A 24393-nucleotide genomic window follows, 5' to 3' on the forward strand; every position below is an offset into this window, starting at 1 on the left:
ATTTCAAATATTACAAGGAGGCTTTGTCTGGGGCAGAGCATGCGAGGGGATGAGAGGTAGAAATGTCATCAGATCAGGGGTCTCCAGGCAGGTGACCAGTACTTTGGGTCATGGTAGATCTTTGGATAGAGGAACGTGTCACCATTCAAAGGAAGGTACTTTCATTTGTAAGCTGTTTAATGAATAGACCTCAGAGAACATCTCTGCTCACCGCTCTGGAAATGAAGGCAAATCATCTATTTCAGAAGTCAATGCACTGGCAGGGTTTGGATGGCAAAGTATACAATTCAACTAGAGAACAAAGATCTGTCATCTCCAGCTCTGCTGGTCAGATGATTACAAAAAAGAAAGGGATTGAAATACTAATAGGATACAAATAATGAGGGCTAACATATATGTTGTGCTTATTCTGTGCTGGGTGCATACTAACTCATTTGATCCTCCTGACAGTCCTGTGAGTGACTGCTGTAGTCTTCCCTGGGTTACAGCTGGGCAACTAAGTCACAGAGCAGTACCTTGCTCAGGACTGCTGGTCCCACACAACTGGATCCAGAGTCTCGTTCATAACCAGCATGCCGTGCCGTTGACAGAGCAACAGAGATTATAAACCACCCCCAGCTAAGCCCCAGCTAATAGCTGAAATCAACAGAGCTCCAGATGGCTGTGGCCTTGAGATGAAACAGGACAGATCACAGCCCTCACTCAGCAGGCTCAGGTTGACAGGGTTGCCTCCAGTTGCCATCAGTGCAGCCCTCACTAAAGAAAAGCAAAAAGAACCGAGGGACTGTAGGAAAGCTGTTTCCACGCCAGAGATCCAGACAGCAAACTGCTCTTGAAGAGAGAAAGCCCTTCCGGATTCCCCCATGTCCCAAAAGACCAGCCACGATTCCAGACCTCTGCTAAAACACGGACAAGAAGCCAGGATCAAAACCTGAAACAGACTTCCCAAACAGCAGAACCCTCATCCATTTCTCCTCCTAGTACATCCTCCAGGAAAGGCCACCCGACTCCTGACAGGAGCCCAGACAAGCTTGGAGGTCTGCAAGCTGCAGGGGTGCCCAGAAACTCCGCCTCTGGTGGTTTTTAGTATTGCCTGCTCCTGGTCTCACCCCAGAGCCTCTGAAGGCAGAGGCTGTACGTACATACCTGGTGAAGAACCAAGGGCTTAGACGGTTGCTTTACTTCTTGGAGGCCTGGATGGTTTGTAAAATTTATTTATTTATTAATTTTTTTTTTTGAAACAGAGTCTTGCTCTGTCGCCCAGGCTGGAGTGCAGTGGCGCGATCTCGGCTCACTGCAAGCTCTGAGACCTCGCGAGTTCACGCCATTCTCCTGCCTCAGCCTCCCAAGTAGCTGGGACTGCAGGCACTCGCCACCATGCCCGGCTAATTTTTTTTTGTATTTTTTAGTAGATACGAGGTTTCACTGTGTTAGCCAGGATGGTCTTGATCTCCTGACCTCGTGATCCGCCTGCCTTGGCCTCCCAAAGTGCTGGGATTACAGGTGTGAGCCACTGCGCCGGCCCAAAATGTACTTTATTTAGGTGATTCTTTCATGGGAGCCTCAAACAAGCAATCATTGTTAGCTGAGTGCTGACCCTGTGCTGAGCTCTGGGGAGACAGGGTTGAATAAAACAAAGTCACTGCCCACAGGGAACTTACATTCAATACATTCAGTGCAATCACTGCTTCCCCAGGTTGCATTTTTCCATTGTTAGAGTGGGCGGTTTGCTAGAGAGTCATTTCCACTGTTGGCAATTCAAATACACCTTTTGTCACTTAAAAAACAGGTGTGCCGGGACCTGAGCTTCATCTTAGGGTAGGATGGGTGGAAACAGTTGTGAGTCTCCAGTTTTTAGTCACCCGAAACTTGGAAACTTGGAATTCTTTTGAGCAGTTTATGAGGCTCTGCCTGCTCTGGTCAGCTGCCTTCTTTTATTGCTCTGTTGGTTTTGCTAAAGAGTTAAAATATTAAGGTTTCGTGAAATTAGGACGTTAACAAGCTCAAAAACCAAGTGTCTGAGTTACTTCATTCCACTGAGAGAGCTGTAAATGGGTTGCATTGGAACTTAAAATAACTGCATTGAGTAAGCGATGGTGGCGGGCACCATGAGCTAACTGTGGTCAGAAGCCTGACAGCCTCTGCTTTGGGGCTGGATTCTCCGTTTGGAGCTGTGTGATCCTGGACGAGTTTCATGCCTTGGATTCAGAAATCAGACTTTCCATGAGCTTATATTTCAAGTGAATAAATAGCTCTGGTCAGGCTTAGTTTGAAGAAGAAGTGAGCTTGGCAGTGGGTGAGGGTTCCTCGGAAGGCCAGCTGGGGTGGAGGGGCTGAGGACAAGCAGCTCTGGCCCTTCCCGGGTTGTTACCTGATCAGGTAACGGCTCCCTCGACCTCTTGCAGCCTCGGCAGTAAGGGGATTGGGCCAGTTGATCTCTGAGGCTCCTTTTAACTGGAATGGTCTGTGATTCTTGTAAGAAAACAAGTCTCTGAGGAGGTTGTGGTCGCCTCATTCCTAATTTAAAGGTTGGGAAGGCTTCCTTAAGAGCTACTTCTTTTTCCTAAATTATTGACGGTTAAAGCCAAGGCTGGCATCGAATGGATGTGATCCATCTTGAGCCTGGTTGCTTTGTGTTTCAGCTTTGTACTGGCTGCTGAAAGTCCCCAGGAGACCACAGGGGTGACATGTTCATCCCCAAGAGATGAGCTTCCAAGAGCCTCATACCTCTTGCTCCTTCCCTGGAGCCTCCAGGCCTTTGGGTAGTCGGAAGTGAGATACCTTTGTGTCATTTCATCTTTTCCATCTCCACCTTCTCTGCCATTGAAAAAAAAAAAAAAAGGAAAGAAAAATCCTATTAATAGAGAAACCGAGAAGTGTAGCCATTCTGAATGTGTTTCCAAAAGGCTCCTGGAAGTGGCATGGAAGTTGGAGTGATTCAGCACTACTTGGTGACGTGTGCCTAGAACCATAGGGGGACATTAGCCAGGACAACACGCCTCAGGACAGAAGTAAGTGGCTGTGAAGAGGCATGTCCGTCACTGCTGGAAAGGCGCAGAGTTCAGCTTTTGGAGTCAATGCTGAGAGTTCCACTTCTAAATTCATTCAGAGCATTTATTTAACACCTACTGTGTGCTTCGAAGTGTACCAGGTACGGGGACTCAGAGGTAAGGACTAGTGGCCCCTGATCTCAAGGTACTGGTGGTAGATAGTGTGATGCTCAGCTTAAGGGCTGGGCTTCTGAAGTCGGATTACCACTTTCTGAATGTGTGGCTTTTCTTGAGTGACTTCATCTCTAAGTCTCAGTTTCCCCATCAGTAAGATAATAGAAGTAATAGCAGATACATACATAGCTCTTAGGGCATTGCAGAATGGAAGGACCTCCTTATATGAAACGCAAAGCACTGTGCCTGATGCATTGCTAGAACTCAGGCAATATTAGCATGTTGTCATTATCATTATCATCATCATCATCTTCAAGACACTGACAAAGGAGTCAGCTGTATGGGAAGAGTGCTGAGACGCTCTTGTCTCCCTGGGGATGAGGTGGGTGGGTGGGTTAGGAAACCTTCACAGAGAAGGAGGGTGATGTGAGACTTGTGTCTGGGAGCTGACTCGGAATTTGCCATCTACTATGTTGGAAAAGGTTCTCTGGGCAGAGGTATCCAAAGTTGCCTTGACTATCACCCTCTGAGGTCCCAGTTGTTGCCTATATCATGTGACCAGTGTGTGGCTTCTCTTGAATTAAGAGCTGCATGTCTGGACTGCCTGGGATTTTACAGATGTCATCTCGTTAACTCTTCCTGGAGCTTGTGACACCCAGAAGATGGCAGTTTATAGAAGCCCTGGGACCTTCTTGAATGATGCTTGGTTTGGTTTCCATGCTCTGGGAATTCCTCACAAGGAAAGATTTGTCACATCTTAAGGAAGGAAAAAAAGGCAAATTTGGGAGTCCATGGATACCCTATTATTTTAGATTCCAGGACAAATTGTCGAATAAGCACATTTCATAAAAACAATCCTCCGCAGCATCCCGTGACAGCAGCTGGTCCCTCGCCACAGGATAATTATGTCTCCTTGTGCACACAAAAGTCTCCGAGGGCATATTGTTGTGGCTGGAGTTTCTGATAATTTCCAAATTGAACAACCTCAGTCCTAATGAGTCAGAAGCTTGTGCAATATTTTCAAACCTCAGGAACATCTTTTTCATTAGTTGTGCAATAAAGATGGTAGGCCTATCTCTGTGATGAGCTGTTTTTTTTTTTCTCAAAGTTTGATGAGATTCGCTGTAGAATTCCTTCTCACATAGTCTTGGGCAAGATTTTACCCGATCTTCCAACACATGAGTCATATCATATCCTGTGACTAAGAAGAGCTGTCTCTTTGGTGCCAGTTTTGTAAGCACAGTCACCACTTGGTGGAGACGGATGGACACAGTTGGGATTGCCCAGGCAGATGGGCAGTCTTGCCAAGCAGACATAGGGGAGGGAAGGCTCAATGTTCAGCAGTCACATCTGCTTTTCTGTGGCAGAGTGAGCTATACAGGAATATTGTATTCTCCAGGACAGTTAGGGCAGTGGGAAATGTCACCAAACAGAACAGTGACCCAAAGAGCTGCTGCCACTGGGTGCTCTGTGGGAGCTGGGCACTGTGCTCTTTGTGTTATGGGCCTTGCTTTGTTCTTAACTTGTAGCCACCCAGAGAGGTAGGGCATTAGCCTTGCTTCCTAGCTGAGACTACAGAAGAGGCTCCTAGAGGTTAGCAGTAATTTGTCCAAGGCCAGCCAGTGCAAGGAGGCAGAGCCAGGATTTGAGCCCATGTCTGTCTCACTCCCAAACTATTCTTCAGATTTCTTTAAGTCAAGTGTTATTTAGAAATGTTTTGTTTATTCGTCAAATATTTGGTGGATGTTTCCAGCTATCTTTCGGTTATTAATTTCTAGTTTAATTCCATTGTGGGCTGAGAACATATTTTGTATGATTTCTATTCTATTACATTTGTTAGGGGGTATTTTCTGGTCTAGAATGTGATCTGTCTTGGTGAGTGTTCCCTGTGTGCTTGAGAAGAATGTGTGTTCTGTCGTTGTTGGATGGAGTGTTCTATAAATGTCACTTAGGTCTAGTGGATTGATAGTGCCATTCAGGTCAACTGTATCCTTCCTGATTTTCTGCCTCCTGATCTATCAGTTCCTGAAAGAGAAGTGCTGACGTCTCCTGAGTCTATTCTGAAACACTGGATTGCGGTCTCCATGATGAACCACTAGAGTTAGAAAACCTGAGTCCTAGCCCCATTTGGGCCTTTGGGATGACTCCCTTCCACCTCAGTTTCCTCAACTACAACAGGAGGACGATGATGCTTCCCAGGAGACATCAACAGGATACTGTGACATAAGGGATATGAAGGAGCTTTGTCAACTCCTAAAGTTTCAATGCTAGGAATCCTAAAGCATTGAAGTCCAATGATATAAGGAATATGAAAGAGCTTTGTCAACTCCTAAAGCTTCAGTACTGGGAATCCTAAAGCACTGAAGTCCAATGATATAAGGAATATGAAGGAGCTTTGTCAATGCCTAAAACTTCAGTGCTTCAGGAGTCCTAAAGCATTGAAGCTTTAAGAGATTAGGACCTCTAGTTGACAATTCCAGACTCTTCCAGGACTCCTGATAGAGCCAACACCAAGAATAGTGAAGCCGGAAGGATGCAAATAGTAATATGTCTCCTGGGTGTCAAAGTGTGGGTCTCCTCTGGGCATGTTCTCTTGTCCTACTGAGACATGATAGCTCTTGGCCAAAGTGACTGAACTTGACCCTCTGTTTCAGGAAGGCCAAATGCAGGGTTCACCACTGTCATGTCCAAGGGCAGATGCTTTGGTCCAGAACATCAGCATCCCAGTCATTACACCAAGCAAGCTGCAATCTCTGCCTGCACCGTGGAGAGCGCACGCTCCTCCCAGGGTGGCCTGCATCCTGGATCCTGCATCCTGTGTTCTTCTCAGGCCGACTTTCTGTTTAATGTTTGCTGGTCAGGAAATGGCCTGAGCTGAGGTTTCTCAGATCCCAGCCTGACCTTTCTCCACCAGCATTTTTGGCTCTGAAAAATATAGCCCAGTGTGGTTTAGCCCCACTGGATGAAACCCAATAGGAAAAGTCTGATAATAGCAGAGGAGGCGTAGGAGGAAGGGTGAGGATTTGAGAGCATCTGGGATGGACCATGTGTGTGGATATTGTTCTGTCTGTGGGATTGTGTGACACTTCTCATTTACAGTCTGTTCCCTTGGAAGTCCCATCATTGGCCAAACATATAGTCCTTCTGTCCTCTGAAAAGTATCATTCTGCTCCTACCTTTGACAACCATCTCTGACCACATCAACTCCCTGTTTTCATGCATCTTGTGGATGAGGACACCACCTTACCTGTAAGGACACTGGTGGCTTCCCAAAGCCACCAACTGACTTGTAGAGAAGACAGAATCCCAGAGTATGAAACCTGAGGGTGAAGGGTCCTGGCAGGTCCTAGAGCCCAACCCTTCACTTCACAGGTGGGGAAACTGAGGGAGCCAATGGGAACATGACTCTCACAAGCCACACAGCTCATCTGTAGGGGCCAGTGTGGAGTCTGTTTATCTTGAGACCCAGGGCTGAGTCTTTGAGCCCTCCCCATCTCAGCCACATCCTCCTGTTGGAGCAGTTAGGTGTTTGGGAGAGGCCATGGTCCATACTCATGGTATTCCTGTAAAGCTGGAGAAACAGGCCTTGCTCCCTTAGTCTCTCTAATCAAAATGAGGTTGCAGAAAACCCTTCTCCCTACTTCTCCCTAAAATAATTTCCTTGGGTTAGAAGATGACTAAGAAGCTATTCATCTGATGACTGATGTCTCCCTTCAAGAGTTATAAGCACATATAAATGCCTTTGAATGGTAATTATAATAATTTTGCTGAAGGGAAAATATCAGTATAAATATCATGGTGGACTCACTGATGAATGAGGACTGAAATGCTTTCATGTCTTTTCAGCTGTGGTTAGATTTTCTTTGAGCAGAGTATACAAGTTTTTCCTCTCCTAGCATAAAGACTTTTTTTGTATCTTTTCTCTCTACTGTTTAGACATGACAGAAAATGCATTTATACATTTGATGACATATTGTACTATCGCAGTTCTTTAATATTATAAATGTAATTTAATTCTATGAAAAATTAAGAAAAGAAGATTCATATTTCACCATTACCATCTCTCCAGAAATACTATTATTATTATTATTATTTTGAGACAGAGTCTTGCTCTGTTGCCCAGGCTGGAGTCAGGGGCACGATCTTGGCTCACTGAAACCTCTACCTCCCAGGTTCAAGCAGTTCTCATGCCTCAGCCTCCTCAGTAGCTGGGATTACAGGCCCGCACCACCACACCCAGCTACCTTTTATATTTTTAAGTAGAGACAGTTTTGCCATGTTGGCCAGGCTGGTCTCGAACACCTGGCCTCAAGTGATTGGCCTGCTTCGGCCTCCCAAAGTATGGGAATTACAGGCATGAGCTACTATGCCTGGCCTAATTCCATCATTTCTGTCCCAAGTGTTGCCACCATTTGGTTAACTGTTCCCCTGTCCACATCCATTTAGGCCAAGGCTGCGATGTTAAACAATCCTGAGATGGACATTTTCATGTTTATGGCTATTTCTGTATCTAGGGTCATTCTCTTAGGAGAGGTACTAAGAAGTACAGAAACTGGAAAGAAGGATATGGAATTTTTATGGTTCTGGTATAAATTGCCAAATTATTTTCCAGAAAGGTTGTAGCCATATTTGTTGACATCAGCTCTAGAATTTCAACCTCGTAAGTCACTGAAAGAAATTATCCCAAAAGCAGTCCTTCAGGAATAATGGAAGAAGATGGTGCCGAACCCAGCCATTCTGCTCACTGTTAGATTACTTTTTTGGTCTTACAGGTTACTTTCATTCTCAGGTTGATTGCTCTTAACAGTTGAGCAATGTTTGGGGTAGAATAATGAGCACTTTTCCAATTTGGTTCTACCTGGTTGAGTTGTGATCACAGGCAGTCTCACCTGGGAGGGGCTTGGGTGGTTGTCAGCTTGTCCTTCCAACACTCGCGTCTCAGGCGAGCAGCCTGGGACCAGTGAGGCGACCTGAGGGCTGGAGGTCACAAACTAGGAGGTAACAGAGAACCCAGGTCTCAGGAAGCCCAGTCCAGGGCTCGCTGCAGTAAGCCTCTCGGATGCCAGCTCTGTCCAGGATGCGGGAGGAGGCCAGACTGATTTGGTCTGTTTTGAAAAGTGATGAAAATATTTATTCAAATGTTTTGTACACATAGGCAGAAGTATAACAGAAGCTGCATATACAAAATCATTTTCTAGTAGTCACATTAAAAAAGTAAAAAGAAACAACATTATTTTTCTTTTTAAAACAGCTTTATCGAGAGATAATTTACATACTATAAAATTTACCCCAAGTGTACAATTTGCTGTTCTTATGTATTCACAATCATGCACCTATCACTACCAACTCCAGAACACTTTCGTCACCCTAAAAAGAAACCCCGTATCCATTAGTAGCCACCACGTACTTCTCCTCTGTCCAGCCCTAGGCAACCACCGGTTCATTTTCTGTTTCTATGAACTGGCTTATTCTGGACATTTCATATAAATGGAATCAAACAATACGTAACTGGCTTCTGTGTCTTAGCATAATGTTTTCAAGGTTGTCCACGTTGTAGCAGGGATCATTATTTCATTCCATTTTATGATTAAAAATATGTCTTTTTATGGATACAGGGAGACCAGACTTCTATTTTATCTCCCCTCCCTGATGGGGAATCCTAATTTCAGCCCGGAAGGTCACTGTGAAAGTCTAAACGCACAGGTGATACTGACTGGTTCCATTGGAAGAAACTGTAGCACCTGACTCAGGAAGCCAGCATTAAAACCAAGAATATTCTATACGGATGGGGATTACGCACTGAAAGGAAAACATGAGGAAATGCACTTTTCAGATTTATTAGATCACAGAACTTCTTTGGAGCTGGAAAGGATTTCGGAAACCGTCTAGCCTACCCCCTCGTCTTACCACTGAGGTAACTGAGGCCCAGGAAGGGGAAGTGGCTTGTTTTGGGTCCGGGACCACTTTTCATTTCTTATTTGAGCCAAAGCTTCCTTCTGGCGTCTGTCTCTGTTTCACAAGTTCCCGTTGCATGCGTGCTGGGTATTGCTTGAAAGGACTGGCCTCTTCCTTGATACAGGGGCTCGTTCACTGTCACCTCCCTCCCTCACGTCTCTGGTGCCCCTCTGCAGCCGCAGGCCCTCCTCCTGCGCCAGGGGGGCACACTCAACCCGGGTGGGCACTGCCTCCTAGTCTGCGGCCAGAGGCTGGGAGGCTGGGGAGACTGAACAGCCCCGGCAGCTCCAGACATAACAACCTGTGTTGAGGAGTCGGTGCAGGAAGCGAACCCAGCTGAGAAATCTGCGAAGGTCAGGACCGGAGCCAGACGCTTATCAAGAGGAAAGTTAATGGTGTTTTTGTGAACTGAGCAGTCAGCTGTTTCCCTGAAGATAATAATAGACACATCATGTTGGGCATTCAGGAGGCATCTAAAAAAAAACTGTGCAGTGGAATTGATTGGAAGCTTTTCCCTAATACATAAAATAGGCCAGAAAAGACTATCAAATGTAACAGCACCGATCAAACCCAAGCACTCACCATAGATCCAAGCAAGGACTGAAAAACACGATTTTTTTTTTTTTTTCCGCCAGTGAGTCTGAAAAGTGATTTTCAATGCCAGGCGCCTTTAAACACAGACAACATAAACAACAACATAGTTGTTCTGGAGAAGGCATCTTTGCCCAGTAAAGCCAAAGATGCAGATCTAGGCTGTGCTTGTGACTGACAGCACAGAGAGGGGTTCACAGCCAGCTGGCCAAGTGCCCCCCGAAAGCGCATTTCGAATCTGCTCTATTTGAGAGAGACTGTCTTAGCCTTGTTTGGGAAAGTCTTCCTCCTTCACTTCACCTGCCACAGACTTTTCCAGGCACCATCTGCTGTAGTCTTGGCCCAGTCCCTGCAACAGTTACTGCTGAAGGCACCCGGGACATGCAAGACGGGGGAGCAGCCTGAGGTCTGGCGTCCGGCAAGCTTTTCCCACTTGGAGCCATCTGGGAGACTGTCCCGGAAAGAGCAGGGCTGCCAACACTTGGAAGTGCCAATGTGGACTGAAAGTTGAGGACAGGCTCCCGGCTCCCCCACCTCTTCCTCCTTGATTCATTAAAAGGAAAGAAAGAAGCCACACGAAACTCTCCTGAATTTCATTTATTTCTATACAAAAGACAGAGCGTGGTCATTCATCATTCAGATTTTAACCTTTTTAGACAAATAATAATTCCTGCTTGTGAATTCAGTGTATTTTAACAAGAATAGGTCTGAGGGCCATTGGCCATGGGAGACACCGAAGGCTGGCTTTCCTTAGATTTGCAGACAGTGGCCCTGATGGTGCATAGGGTTTCAGGTTTCCTTTAGACCTCAGCTGGCTGCCTGTGCCACCACTTAGCAATGCCATTGTCTTTCCTGTGCATTTTCTCTGCAGAGTTCGAGGAAATCCAGTCGCGCAGGCCCCTCTGCCCCCACGTCCCCGGCGCCCTGGAATGTGCAGTACCAGCAGCAGCGATTAGAATGGGGGTCTGGTTTCCCGGAATGTGCAAGGTCTCACTTCTGTTTCTGCTGCCTCCATGCCCCAGACCAGTGCTGGGCCGGGCTCTGGGCTGCAGCCATGGCTGACAAGTTTCCTTGGAATTTAATGGAGCGGGGCAGACAGCATGCAGCCACTCAAACTGAAAACTTGGGAAAGAAATGTGTGTTCTGGGGCAGCTGTGCTGCATTCGCTGGGCCGTACATGCTTCTTTTTCCTTTCCCCAGGCAACCCCTCTTGCAGACAGGAGGCCCCATCTCCTTTCGCTTCATGCCTCATTGGCCATTAGGAACCTTTTAAAATTGGTTTCTCTCCTGACCCTCTGAGAGAACATAGTCCACTTTCCCTGGAGGAAGAGGAAGCGCTCTGTTTCTCTGCAATTCACGGCTCATTTAAATGCAGCCCACGTGCTGTCTCTCCCCACTCCTCTGCCTGCTCCCCTTGTGCTTCTCATGATCATTCTCAAATTTAGTGAGAAACCTCACAAAGGGAGTTTTTCTTAGGGAAAAGTCATCCTTGGCCTCCTGAACGTGGACCAGCCCCTCTCCCCAGCTGCACAGCATCAGGTTAGTTAACCACCTGCCTCCATCTGGGTCCTGTCTGGACAGGCCTACTCACACCTGCTGCAGGCGTCCGACTTGCCCTCAGGTGCCTGTGGCTGGTTCAGAGGGGTGGAGCCCACATTCCAGTCCTGACAGCTAAAGTTCAGCGGAGAGGACCCTGCATTCAGTGTAAAGATCAATATTCCAGGTCCTCTCTTCCTGCCACCCAGAGACTGGCCGTTTGCAGGCACTCGGTCCCAGTTGCCCTGGGCCTGCAGCCCTTGCATTCTCTCTGCTTTGTCTCTGCTGTTGCACCCCTGCCCCATCACAGATGCAGGTTGGGGGACCTTCCGCTGGGAAGTGAGAGGCTGGGAAGTAAGAGGAGCACTAGAGGGATGGTTGAGCTCGCATCCAGCCTTGACTGCATTCGCTCTCCCCCGCCTCTCTGTAAAGGTGCTGAGCTGTGAGTGGAACCAAGTGGATGAGAGTGGCCCCGGGCACCTGCCGATAAGTTTCCCGGTGTGTCATTTTCTCCTGGGAGTCCCATCTGGATTTGGTTCTGGATTTATTTATTCAGCAAGTAGCCTCTTTGTAGTTACTTTTAATCTAGCCATGCTCGGGGCTGAAGGGGATGCCAAAGAAATATACGATGAGCCCCTCAGACAGCATAAAGGTGAAGATGAGGCCTCCAGCATGTACCCCCCAACATATACCCCAGGAAATTCTGGGTGTGACTGGATTTTGGACCTACCAAAAGCTGCTGGTGCCTGGAGGATGGGGCCCCGAGGCTGGACCTCACTCCTGCTGGGTTACTGGGCTGGGAAAGTACTGATGGCAGCTGAGGAGTGTGTCCCAGACTTCACTGAGCCATTCCCAAAGATTATTTCAAGTTCTCCTGACCCCGCACTGGAGGCCTGCGGTGCTGGCCTTCTTTATTTACAGTTTCTGACTGGTGTCTAGCAGCCTTGCCAGAGAGAGTGGCAGTGTGTCTGCAGGCGACCAGGAGAAATGTCCCAGGCTTTAGGGCAGGACTGAGCATATAGCGGTGGGGGCCCAGCAGGCAGTCTCCTGGACAGTTACTTCTCCTTGTCCTTACATGGTCGGGAGGTTGCTGCCTGGCTTTTCAAGCGAGGATGGAACGTGCTATCCATGGGCCTTAATTTCCAACTTCTGCATGATGCATTTTGTGCTCTTGCCTTTGAAAAAACGTTTTTATTTTCTTGTCACTGATGCCCAAACCCACATGGCAGAAGGAAGGGAGGCTGGGACAGGGGAGGCGATGAGCTGCCGCTGACGGACCTGCCCAGTTTCTTAGCTCATCCCGGCCTCCATCCTGGTGAGCAGACACTGGCCCAATCCAGCCATATTTTTGGCTGAGTTTCTGTCTTCACATCTCATCCTTTCCCCGGGATCCTGGCAATTGTTGGTACTGGGTTGTATTCTTATTTGTAATCTTTAAAGTAGGAGTACCTTTGCTGGTATTTAAAGTGGAGGAAATCAGGTGAAGAGTCACAAGTGATTTGCAAGCTGGGAGAGACATTAGAATGTAAATGTGAGGAAGCGTCAGCATGAGGGGCTTGCCTGGGCTGCACAGCTTGCCTTGCCTGGAGCATGCACTGTTCTGGCATTGCAGGGAGGATGGCTACCTTGCTTCCCTGCAGGTGGGGGACTGTGTCAGCCCCTGCGGACTGCTCCTGGGCTCCTGGGTTTGACCAGATTAAGGCAGCGTCTCCAGTAGCACCGGAGCAGCTCCTGAGACGCTTTTCTGTGCTAAATCTGGATTTTGGGTATTAAATCAAATGAATTTGTAATGCAGTCACACATTGCCCTGTGTTCAGAAGGGTGCCGCACCTGTTTTAATGCTCTGCTATTGCTCCCTTGGGAGTCTTAATAATTTTTGAACAAAGGGCCCCACATACTCATTTCGCACTGGGCACTGCATATTATGTAGCTAGTCTTGAATCTAGGACAGTGCATTAAAATGCCATTGATTGGATCAATCTGCTCTTACAACTGATTTGAATTTTGGGAACATGCTGTTCCCTGTGAATAAAGGAGGATTCATTTCTTTTCCCTCGAATACACTGCGTTCTGTTTTCCAAATTAGCTCTACTTATCAACTCTGCTGAGAAATTGGAAGGCGGGATTGTTCTGGCTGGAAGGGAAGGTTAGATTGTTAATCCTGCGTCCTGGCCCTGATCTCACAAAGTGTGAAGCATGTTCCCACAATGATGTGGGCTGCAGGGGGCTGGAGGCTGGCTGAGAAGGTGGGGACCAAGGAGGGAGGCCAGCCTGGGAGCCAGACAGATGGGGTCAGGCTCTCGCTTTTGCCACTCGCCAGCTCTGAGGCTTTGGGCAACATGATTTAATTCTCTGATCCTTGTTTTTTTCATCTTTCTGTAGACTGGTGATAAGATGCACCCTGCAGGCTTGCAGGAAAAATTAGAGATAACATTTGTGCCTATTATTGGGCTTGACATATAGTAGATGCTATACAATAAATAGGTCCTGTTATTCTTATTGATAATATTATTTTATTGTCAACATTGAAGGTTGGGTGGGATTTGACTAGCTGCGGGGGAGGAGAATGAGATCATCCAGGCCGGAAGGAAAAGAGGCATGAATGCAGGGGGATGGGGTGAAGCACTTTGGAGGTGTGGGGAGAGGTCTGCAGGGTGGGAGTGTGCATTAAGGAGTTCTGGGGAGAGTGGAGGCATCAGTGCCACATGGCAAATGAGAGGGAATCGTGGGCCCGAGGAGATGGAGATGGCTGTGGGGATCCGGCAGGAAGTTTATGTGCCCCAAAGTGGCATTGTCAGTTAGGGGGAGACACTGAAGACAGAGGTGAGGCCTGCCTGAATTAGCGCAGAGTGGCATTCTTGGAAACTTCAGAAGCTTGAGAAGAGCCACTTGGAGGTGTTGAAATGTACCTGGGAGGGATGTGGGGACCTGGCTCTGGTCTGAGAGCTGGGAGACGGTAACCCAGGTGGCCTTGGCCTTGAAGATGGGGCATGATATTTAGTGCTTTATATGCAGTCTCACCTAGGACTCCCAAGCCCTGTGGAGTAGGTGATATTAGCTCCGTGTTACAGAAAGGGAGACTGAGGCTCAAGCAGGGACAGGCACGGTCTGAAGTCACACAGCTATAAGGGGCAGAAGTGGGCATGGAGGCATTAACTTAGAGCCGAAAGGTGTGACCTTCCTTAGGGTGGCTGGCCCCACGGGGAATGTGTGTGGGTTGGAGTACAATTTGGTGTTCCCACCCATCCCAGATGCTCTGCGTTTATGAACCCAAGTTTCCACATCAGGGCAGGCGAGGGCAGGAAGCTCTACAGGGAGAAGGGACAAGGGACAGAGCCAAGAATGGGGGCAGGGCCCCAGGGTCCCGTGCAGGGACAATGAAGGGAGTTGGCACACGTGGGTTAGCTGCTGGACAGTGTGGGGAGAGAGCTGGCCTGGGAGTCTAATGGGAATGCCAGGGAAAGCTGCCTTGGTCCCCTAAAGTGAAGCCCCCATGCTGGCCACGGAGTGTTGGTGACTGAGGGTCCCTGCTAGCTGTCTGGCCAAGGCAGTGTGTCCTATAGGTATAGCTCTGGTGTCCTGCTGGCATGGCGTGAGTGCCCCTCATGCTGAGAGCCAGCCCTGTGCTCTGGAGGGAGGTGGTGGGAGGAGGAGGGACAGTAGGAAATTGCCACCTGAGCAGGAATTGGCACCTTCTCCCACTGGCAGGTCCAGGTTTTATGGAATCTGAAACTTGTACAATTCAGGATACTCTCTTCAAGAAAAAAAAAAAAACCCTTAAATTATGAATATAACATTAGGGATGAAACTATTATTTATATAGATTGAAAAGAGAAAATGCCCAAAATGACAAACTTCAGAAAATATACCAATACTGCAAACATCACAAAATCCAGAAAAACAAGATTAAAAAAAGCTAACTGCTGAACACTCCTTCATCTTGAAAATGTCCCTGTCTCCTCCTCTATTTTTTGGCTGTGAACTCTGCTGACCTTTTCACATGACAATGCTTTTGTAGTATTTCCTAAAGAGAAAATAGAATAATTTATTATTACTTTTATTATTTTTTGGATTATTGTTATGATCAAGTCAATATTTTTCTGCTACCCACACACTCACTGTCTTCTGTACAACCTCTGGCCTGCACCAGGGGAACCAGCAGGGTGAGCAGTAGGGTGTCCCTGGAGACCACACATATAGCAGGATAGACACAGCAATTTAACTAGACACAGAAGGGACTTCAAAGCACACAAATGTATCTCATTTAACCCAAACAAAATGATTATCCAGTTTTACTTTTCCCTTAGCCTCTTCCCCCAAATGCCGGCAGCCACCCTGATGGGATAGATGTGTGACAGAGGGCAGGAGACCGTGGCCTCAACCAGCTGCAGCTTCACTCTTTCAATTCTACATACTCTCTACAAGCCGTGATGATAGCACTTTGCTAGGGCCCCTCACAGGGCAGATGGAGGGCTCCATGCTGAAGCTTTGTGGATGTTTGCTGTCTATCCACTTCTGCTCCTTGTGCCTATGCAGGGATTCAGGCCCAACCACTGCAGAGAGCCCAAGAGCATCAGGCTCCCAAACTGTCATGGTTGGTGGCACCTTTAGTAGTTGTTACGGTTTGGTTGTGTCCTCACCCAAATCTCATCTTGAATTCCTACATGTTGTGGGAGGGACCTGGTGGGAGGTAATTGAATCATGGGGGCAGGTCTTTCCTGCACTGTTCTCATGATAGTGAATAAGTCTCCCAAGATCTGATGGCTTTGTAAAGGAGAGTTTCCCTGCACAAGCTCTCTCTGCCTTCTGCCATCCATGTAAGATGTGACTTGCTCCTCCTTGCCTTCTGTCATGATTGTGAGGCTTCCCCAGCCACGTGGAACTGTAAGTCCAATTAAACCTCTTTCTTTTGTAAATTGCCCAGTCTCAGGTATGTCTTTATCAGCAGTGTGAAAATGGACGAATACAGTAGTGCAGTCATTTCTTCATGGTCCTCAGTAAGGCCAAAAAATACCCAACAGTTCCGTTGATCAATCAGTGAGGTCCAAACAATTTGATAAGTATTTGTGTCCCTACAACACAGTGGTCATTAAAAAAAGACATTTTAATTTCATTATTCAATAAGCATGATTATTTATGAATGGGATGTGTGCACCTGTTGGGTGTCACATGACCTTTCAAATCTTGGAATCAGTTTGGACACCACCATCCCCATTTCCAGTTCAACACTGATTTTTGTGTGGTACATTCTTTTTGTCACAGTGACTGCCAGAAATCCAACTTCATATGGACTCATGAAAAGAGATGTAGCGTGATCTGATTTCAAAACTATGATTGATCTAGAGTTAGTTTACAAGGTGTCTAACAGTGATCCCGTATCACTGTATTTCCCCAGAAAACCTGAAATATCGATGAATTTTCTGTGGTATTCTGGGGTCCCTTGGGGCAGACTATGGGAACCATGGCATTAGAACCATAAGGACACGATTCTGGCTTCTTCCTGCCTCAGATCTAGTCTTTACCTGGCATTTTTGCCTTAAAGATGAAAGCAGCATACATTTTGATGTATCTAAAGCACATATTCGGCCAGGCATGGTGGCTGACACCTGTAGTCCCAGCATTTTGGGTGAGGCGGGCAGATCACAAGGTCGGAAGTTCGAGACCAGCCTGACCAACATGGTGAAACCCCGTCTCTACTGAAAATACAGAAAATAGCTGGGTGTGGTGGTGGGTGTCTGTAATCCCAGCTGCTGAGGAGGCTGAGGCAGGAGAATCACTTGAACCCAGGAGGCAGAGGTTGCAGTGAGCCGAGATTGCACCACTGCACTCCAGCCTGGGGGACACAGCCAGATTCTGCCTCAAAAAAAAAAGCACATATTCCACTTTGTGCTTATTCTTTTGAGAGAAACACAGATAAAAGTCTATCCTTTAATTCATACTCCCCATACTGTGATTTTCATTTTTACTGCAACAAATTGTGTTAAGTGTGATAATGAATGTCAAACACTTAATGCCTTGCTCTTTTCAGTAACATGAAATATTGGAGAATAATGACTGAAGCTTACCTGCACTGCGTATGTCTCTTTTCTTCCTCCTTGAAGGAAGTTGTTGAAAGTTCTTAAGAAGTATTATGTGTAAAACTCTAGGGATGATGTGCTTTAAGGAAGCAACATTTATGAAGTTGTGTGCTTGACTAGTAGTTTATAAAGAGGGAAGACGAATCATTTATTATATTGGGATTGAATCCTGGCAATTTTTAAACTATAAAGTTACAGGAAATGTTGGCTACTCTTAATGGGCCATTTATTGTGTTAAATATCAGCAATGATAAATATTTACTAGGTAAGTGGAAAGATCCATCTCTATAAGTTGTTGTAACTTACCATTTTACGAATCTTAGTTACTCAGTTTTTCTGTTTAAAAATGAAATCATGTAGCACTGTATAAGTCATTCAGTTTTTTCTTTTGGAGAATTACTCTGGATTGTCTAGGCTCTGTGTTCTCCACATATATTTTAGAAATAGTTTGTGAATTTCTACAAAAAATCCTGCTTGGAATTTTCACTGGGAGTATGCTTAATCTATGGGTCAATTTGTGAGAAATTGATAGCTTAACAATAGCGAATCTTCTGATCCACAAGTGTGGTATTTCTCTCCATTTATTTAGGTCTTCTTTATTTTGATAGCATTTTGTAGCTTTCAGTGTACAGATCTTGCAAATATCTTGTTAAATATTTCCCTAATTATTCGATATTTATTTTTGATGCTGTTATAGTTATATTTTAAAAATTTTGATTCCAATTATTGCTAATACATAGAAATGCAATTATTTATTGACCTGTTATCCTGTGACATTGACAAACGCAGTCATATATTCGTAGATTTCTAGAATTTTTCTACATAGACTATCATATGTATCATCTGCAAATAAAGACAGTTTTACATTTTCCTTTCCAATCTCGATGCCTTTTCTTTCTTTCTCATGCCTCATTGTGTGGTCCATTACTGAACGGCAGCCAGTTCCAGCTTTCTGTTCAATAAAGGAGCAGTTAAAAGGGCCAGGCCTTGACCTTGCTGGAGGCTTCCCATCCTCATTGCCTTCTGCTTCCTCAGTTCTGGCTTAACAGAACAGTGTGGGGAGGAGGCATGATCCTTACCTACTAGGGCGTTACAATGGCCTTCTTCAGGTTGGTTGATTCATCAGGTTTAAGCGCTCACCTGGGCTGCAGTCAGGCTAGATTATCTGCTGACCTTGCCCTGTCTCCTTTCTGTAGTGGGGTACCCTTGTAAGCTAGGGAGAAGAGATACAGGTGAAGGCCGGAAAAACCAGCCTGCCACACAGCTTCCCTGGATCATACCTTCGCAGTGATATGACGACACTGTTAGGAGGAGCGGAGGTGGCTGAGTGGGTCTCCAGACACCTCCCTTTACCTCTCTGCTGTGCCACTGATGTGTGACGTGCTTGCACCTATACAGAGCTGCCACAGAGCAGCACCGTGGCCAGTCCTGTGGATTTTCTTCTTTCTAAATTGTATGCCATGGCTTGATCAAACATTTCATATACAGTAGATCATGAAATCAGCATAGAAAACACATTGAGGTAGATGGTGTTACCACATTTTATGGATGAGGGGCTAACACTTGGAGAAGTGAGGTAACACGTCCAAGGCCACACAGCTAGTGAGCACCATGCTGAGGGTCACACTCTGGTCCATCTGAGGCCAGAGACTGTGCACAGCCTTCTCCTCATGCTGAGTGGCCTGGACGCCCCCACCCTCTTTCCCCTGAACCCCTTGGAGAGTGGGCAGTGGCAGAACCAACCTGGGCCCATCTATGGGGATTCTCCATTGGGATTGACCCGTCTGGAAGGAAGACAGTTGACCCACAGTTAAGATCACAGCAGATGGGCCAGCCAGGGTTTCTGTAGAACATCAGGCAGTGGCCACTCCATCTAGTTTCATGGATGAGCCTTTTTAATAGAACAGGAATCTAACACTGAACCAAGCTGCTTTTAGACACACTTTTATTCCTCACTCTGAAATGGCATTTGGACAAGCCAAATATTTCTTCTTCTTTCAGTTGACATTTTGTCCATCTTTGAACAGTTAGCTGATGTTTCTTCTGTTTAGTTATTTCTGTTCTATTTTCCTGTTGCCACTGGTCCACCCAGGGATGGTAAGAATGGAAGTCAATGGTTGCTTTTTCATCTGGGATGCGTCACGAAGGCTCAGTCAGGCTTGTCATATGGTCTGTGCTCCCACTGCTCCTTCTTTCTGTTTCCTCATCTACAGAATTTGGAGAGTCCTGGACCTGATCTCAAATTTCACATGTTCTTTATCTTCCTGCAGCACGCTGGGGAGAGGGAGAGACAGGGATTCCATCACAGAAGGTTGGAGCTGGAGCAGACTTCACAGCTCATTCTAGAGGCATTTGGTCCATCTTCACAGCTCATTCTAGAGGCATTTGGTCCATCTTCACAGCTCATTCTAGAGGCATTTGGTCCATCTTCACAGCTCATTCTAGAGGCATTTGGTCCATCTTCACAGCTCATTCTAGAGGCATTTGGTCCATCTTCACAGCTCATTCTAGAGGCATTTGGTCCATCTTACAGATGAGGAAATGGAGGCTGCCCAGGGGACTGAGGCTGGAACTGGGCCTTCCAGTGGCCAGGCCAGATCCTCCTTGGTCTCCCTTGTTGCTTTCCTGGTGGGCAGACCCTGGAGCCACTTTCTGTGACTGTGTGAGAAGGCGACTGCCCAGCAAAATCCGTCTTCAATCCATCTTCATTTTTGCCTCTGGCGTGGGCAGATTCTCCCATACCTAATTCGGGAAGCCAGAAAGAGGAAGTCAGTTAATGATCCTTAGTGGGAAGGTGCTAGTAATGGTCCTTCTCGTGAGTTTCTGAAACACCACGCTGTCTCTGTGTTGCTGGCCCGGCCGGAGTTAAACCTCTTCTTGGCCTTTCCCCAGGAAGCTGGTCTGAGGAAGCCCAGATGCGTTTGTTTACAGCTGTCTCTGGTGACGTTCGCCAGGCTCTGTGTTCAGAAGGAACATTTCCATTCCCTTATTTACACCTCCCACTGGAGTGCTCGAGGAGACACACCAATTATTTCCAACTACCTAGAAACCTGGGAGGGTAGCAGATCTGTAGGGGGCCGGTGTTGAAGCGAGAAGCTGTAAATCTGGTGACACTGTGGGCTTGGGAGGGCTTGCCCGGATCTACCTGTTACTTATACTCTCTATTAAGAAATTTTAGTGTCCATGGAGAAGTTATTTAAAGTCTGCGAGCCTCAGTTTCCCCATATATAATATGGGAAGGATACCTGATTTTCCTGTTCCACAGGAAGGTAGAAAAAATTAAATTAAGGCAACTGATGAAAGGGTTTTGAAAGCAAAAATAATAATATGATACTGTCCTGAATTTGTTAAATTATTCCTCCTAGTAGTTGCGGATCTTTTTCTGTACCTTAGAAAACCATGCTATGTAAAAAGAGATGATTCCAATCTTTAAATAAAGCAGCTCAGAGGTCAGGGGCCAGGACAGAAGGGGGCCCTTTGTTCACAGATGCGCTTTCACTTCCGAGAAAGCAAGCGTGGGAGAGGCAGGTGGTCCTCCAGATGTCCCTGTGCCCCATGGTGTCAAGTTGGGTTACTATGGCCCCTTGTGACCCAGCGTGGTAGGGATGTGGGAGCCAGTGGGTATGAAACTGTGATGGGTCACAAGAGGGCTGGGACGTCTCATAGCTTCTACTTACAGCCTAGAGCCTGGGGAAGGGCTGCCACCTTAGTGGTAAGAGAGGCATGTATGTGAGTGTGTGTGTGTGTGTGTGTGTGTGCATTTGTATGTATATATGTGTGACTCTGTGTGTATGTGCACATCTGTGAGTATATGAATTGTGTGGAAGTGTGTATAGGTGTTTATGTGACAGTCTGTGTATGAGTGTGGGTGTATGTGTGTGGGTGTGTTTATGTGTGTACGTGTGTGGGTGTGTATGCATAGTGTGTATGTGTGAGTTTGTGTGTGTGTGCCTGTGCATCTCTGTGTGTATATGCATGTGTGTTAGGGGCAGGCACACAGGCCTGTTGGTAAATGAGACACAAAATACCTACAAAATACAAAATATGAGACAGGAAATACAAGCCACAGTTATTCATTTTTCAACGCAACAGACATAAGATTACCATGTGAAATTGCTCTGAAAGTTTCCAAAAGCTTCCTGTCAATTCGTAGCGAGCAGCTAACAAAGGAGTGCGGGTCCCTGGAGCCTGCTTGTGCAGCATTGAGCTATTCCAAGGGGGAAGAATGGGGTGCATGGCTCTTAGCTGCAGACCAGCCTGGAAGCCCTCCAGCCTGCTTGAGCAGACTTGTTAAGAGGTAGCAGCAGGTGGCAGAGATTAGGAGCTGGAGTAGTAGGCTAAGGGTGCACTTCCAGGGACACACTGCCTCTGCCACCACCCGTGCCACCAAAATGGGAGCCCAGAACCCTGAATCTCTAGCAGCCTGTTTCTGAATCAGTTACCTTGGGTGTGTGCCTCTGGTCGACAGAAACTAACTTTTAGCCCTCCTGGGTGAGAGCCTCACATCGGGACATGTGACAGCTTTGTTGAAAGTAGCTTTGGAAACACCCACCACGTGGGGCCACTCACTGTAGTATAAACGGTCATGCACCACTGAGTGACAGGGATACGTTCTGAGAAATGCATCGTTAGGCGATTTCATCACTGTGGGAATGTTACAGAGTGCGCCTATCAAACCTAGATGCCATAGCCCACTACACACCTAGGCCAGATGGTAGAGCCTGTTGTTTCTAGGCTGCATGCCTGTACAGTAGGTTACTGTACTGAATACTGTAGGCGGTTGTAACAATGGTGAGTATTTGCGTATCCAAACATAGAAAAGGTACAGTAAAAACAATGGCATTATGGTCCACAGTTGGCTGAAATGTTATGTGGTGCATGACTGTAGGTATAAAGCATTATGGTCGTTTGATTTTCCTCTTTTTCTCACCCACAGTCTTAAGGCACCTCTTATGCCTTTTGTCTGGGATGTCCCGGGCAGGGTTGGAACATGTGGTTAAGGCATGGTGGAAACCGCTTTGGGGACGGACGATGGCCTCAGCTTGCCTTGGGGTGTCAGTGGGAAAGATAGGAGCTGCCCCTTTGCCTTCATGTTTCTTCGTAATAATCTCAGATCTACCCATCTGGTGAGCCTCTCCTAGAGAAAAGCCCCGGTGCTCCTTCGCTCCTGCGGTGTTTCTCAGGAGGGTTGCTTCTTTGTAATGGTGGGGACTCAGGGAAGGGACGCAGGCAGAGGGTGATACCACATCACAAAGGGACCCTTGGCTGGGTGCGGTGGCTCATGCCTATAATCCTAGCACTTTGAGAGGCTGAGGCAGGTGGATCACCTGAGGTCAGGAGTTCGAGACCAGCCTGGCCAACATGGTGAAACTCTGTCTCTACTAAAAATACAAAAATTAGTCAGGCATGGTGGTGGGTGCCTGTAATCCCAGCTACTCAGTAGGCTGAGGCAGAAGAATCGCTTGAACCCGGGAGGTGGAGGTTGCAGTGAGCCAAGATTGCACCATTGCGCTCCAGCCTGGGCAACAGAGCGTGACTCCATCTCAAAAAGAAAACAAACAAACAAACAAACAAAAACACAAACAAACAACAACAAAAAATACTTGGGCCATCAGCTTCTTGGAAAGGCTGGTGTGAGGTAGAAGCATTTGCTGGTGCCTCTGCTCGACACCAGAGCAGAGGTGATTTTTTGGTGATTCTGTTGAGAGCAGAGAACCTGAGCAAAGAGGTTATCATGAGTGGATTTTACTGCCTTACTTGGGTGGGCATTCCCTTGGGAGTTCGATGGACATTTGCAGCTGAGCCCAGGCAGGGGAACTGTGCTCACTCCGCCTTCAGAATTCCAAAGGCTGAGCATGCATTTTGGCTTCCTCTAACCCATGTCTTTCTCTAGGTGACCACAGCAGAGTATCATTAAGTATCTATTCTTTGCTTTTGTTCTCAGGGCAGGAAGATCCCAATAGTTTGCGCCATAAATATAACTTTATTGCGGACGTGGTGGAGAAGATCGCCCCTGCCGTGGTTCATATTGAATTGTTTCGCAAGTAAAGAGAGCCTTCCTTTTTCCTATAACCTCTGAAGCTTTCACCGCCACTAGCAAAACATGAGAGCTCTTTTTGAGACACATTAAAGTGTCAAAGTGTCACTGAATATCTTCCTACTTTAAGATAAGTGTGTCTCCCTTCAAACATTTGCCCTATTCGACTCTATGAATCTACAGTCTTAACCCTTCTAAATGTTTAAAGAACCTCGGGCTCTGAAGAGATTCCCTAAGAATATTTTGTAAGTGAAATTGTTTGATGCATGCAAAAAATTGGCAGATTGTTTAGTTTTTAAATGTTAAGCCCAATATATAAAGAAGCGATTGCTAGGTGTGTGTTGCTGTTGCAGAACCCATTCATTAATCAATGTGTTGAAGCGTTCATTTTAAGGTGTTGCAGGCTTAAGTGTGTACTTCTTTGGATTTTAGGCTTCCGTTTTCTAAACGAGAGGTGCCGGTGGCTAGTGGGTCTGGGTTTATTGTGTCGGAAGATGGACTGATCGTGACAAATGCCCACGTGGTGACCAACAAGCACCGGGTCAAAGTTGAGCTGAAGAATGGTGCCACCTATGAAGCCAAAATCAAGGATGTGGATGAGAAAGCAGACATTGCACTGATCAAAATTGACCACCAGGTGAGTATGTTTTCGCCTGCAGAGGTGAGTTCTCAGATGCCCTGGAACACCCTTGGCAAAGGCACCAGAGCTCTCTGATTGCGGGTGATTCTCAGGGGGCACTGAAGCCAGTCTAAACCAGTCACAGGAGGGCCTTGAGGAGATGCTGAGTATGGCCTGGGCGTGTGGGAGAGGCAGGGGCTCAGGAGAGCTTCTGTAAGGAGCCAGATAAAAGTTTTTAAAATAATGTTTTAAATGTTTATCAAAGAAAGCAATAGATTTGTAAAGAAATTAGTAGGTAAGTTGTGAAAATTGAGTCTCCTTCCCATTCCCGATCCTGTGGCAACCCTTGTTACAGATTTTATTTATCCTCCACAGATACGTCATGCATTCACAGTGAACATAGAATTTACTGGG

General features: G+C 46.7%; 1 protein-coding gene across 1 annotated transcript in view; it reads left to right on the plus strand.

Moving 5' to 3' along the window:
- Positions 1 to 24393, plus strand: part of HTRA1 (HtrA serine peptidase 1) — a 52665-nt gene that overhangs the window by 3360 nt on the left and 24912 nt on the right. The window contains 2 exon segments of the mRNA NM_001258176.1: positions 23268 to 23367; positions 23793 to 23997. Of these exon segments, the coding sequence (NP_001245105.1) occupies positions 23268 to 23367; positions 23793 to 23997 (305 nt within the window).

Source organism: Macaca mulatta, chromosome 9, assembly GCF_049350105.2.
Source record: "Macaca mulatta isolate MMU2019108-1 chromosome 9, T2T-MMU8v2.0, whole genome shotgun sequence".
Taxonomy (NCBI): domain Eukaryota; kingdom Metazoa; phylum Chordata; class Mammalia; order Primates; family Cercopithecidae; genus Macaca; species Macaca mulatta.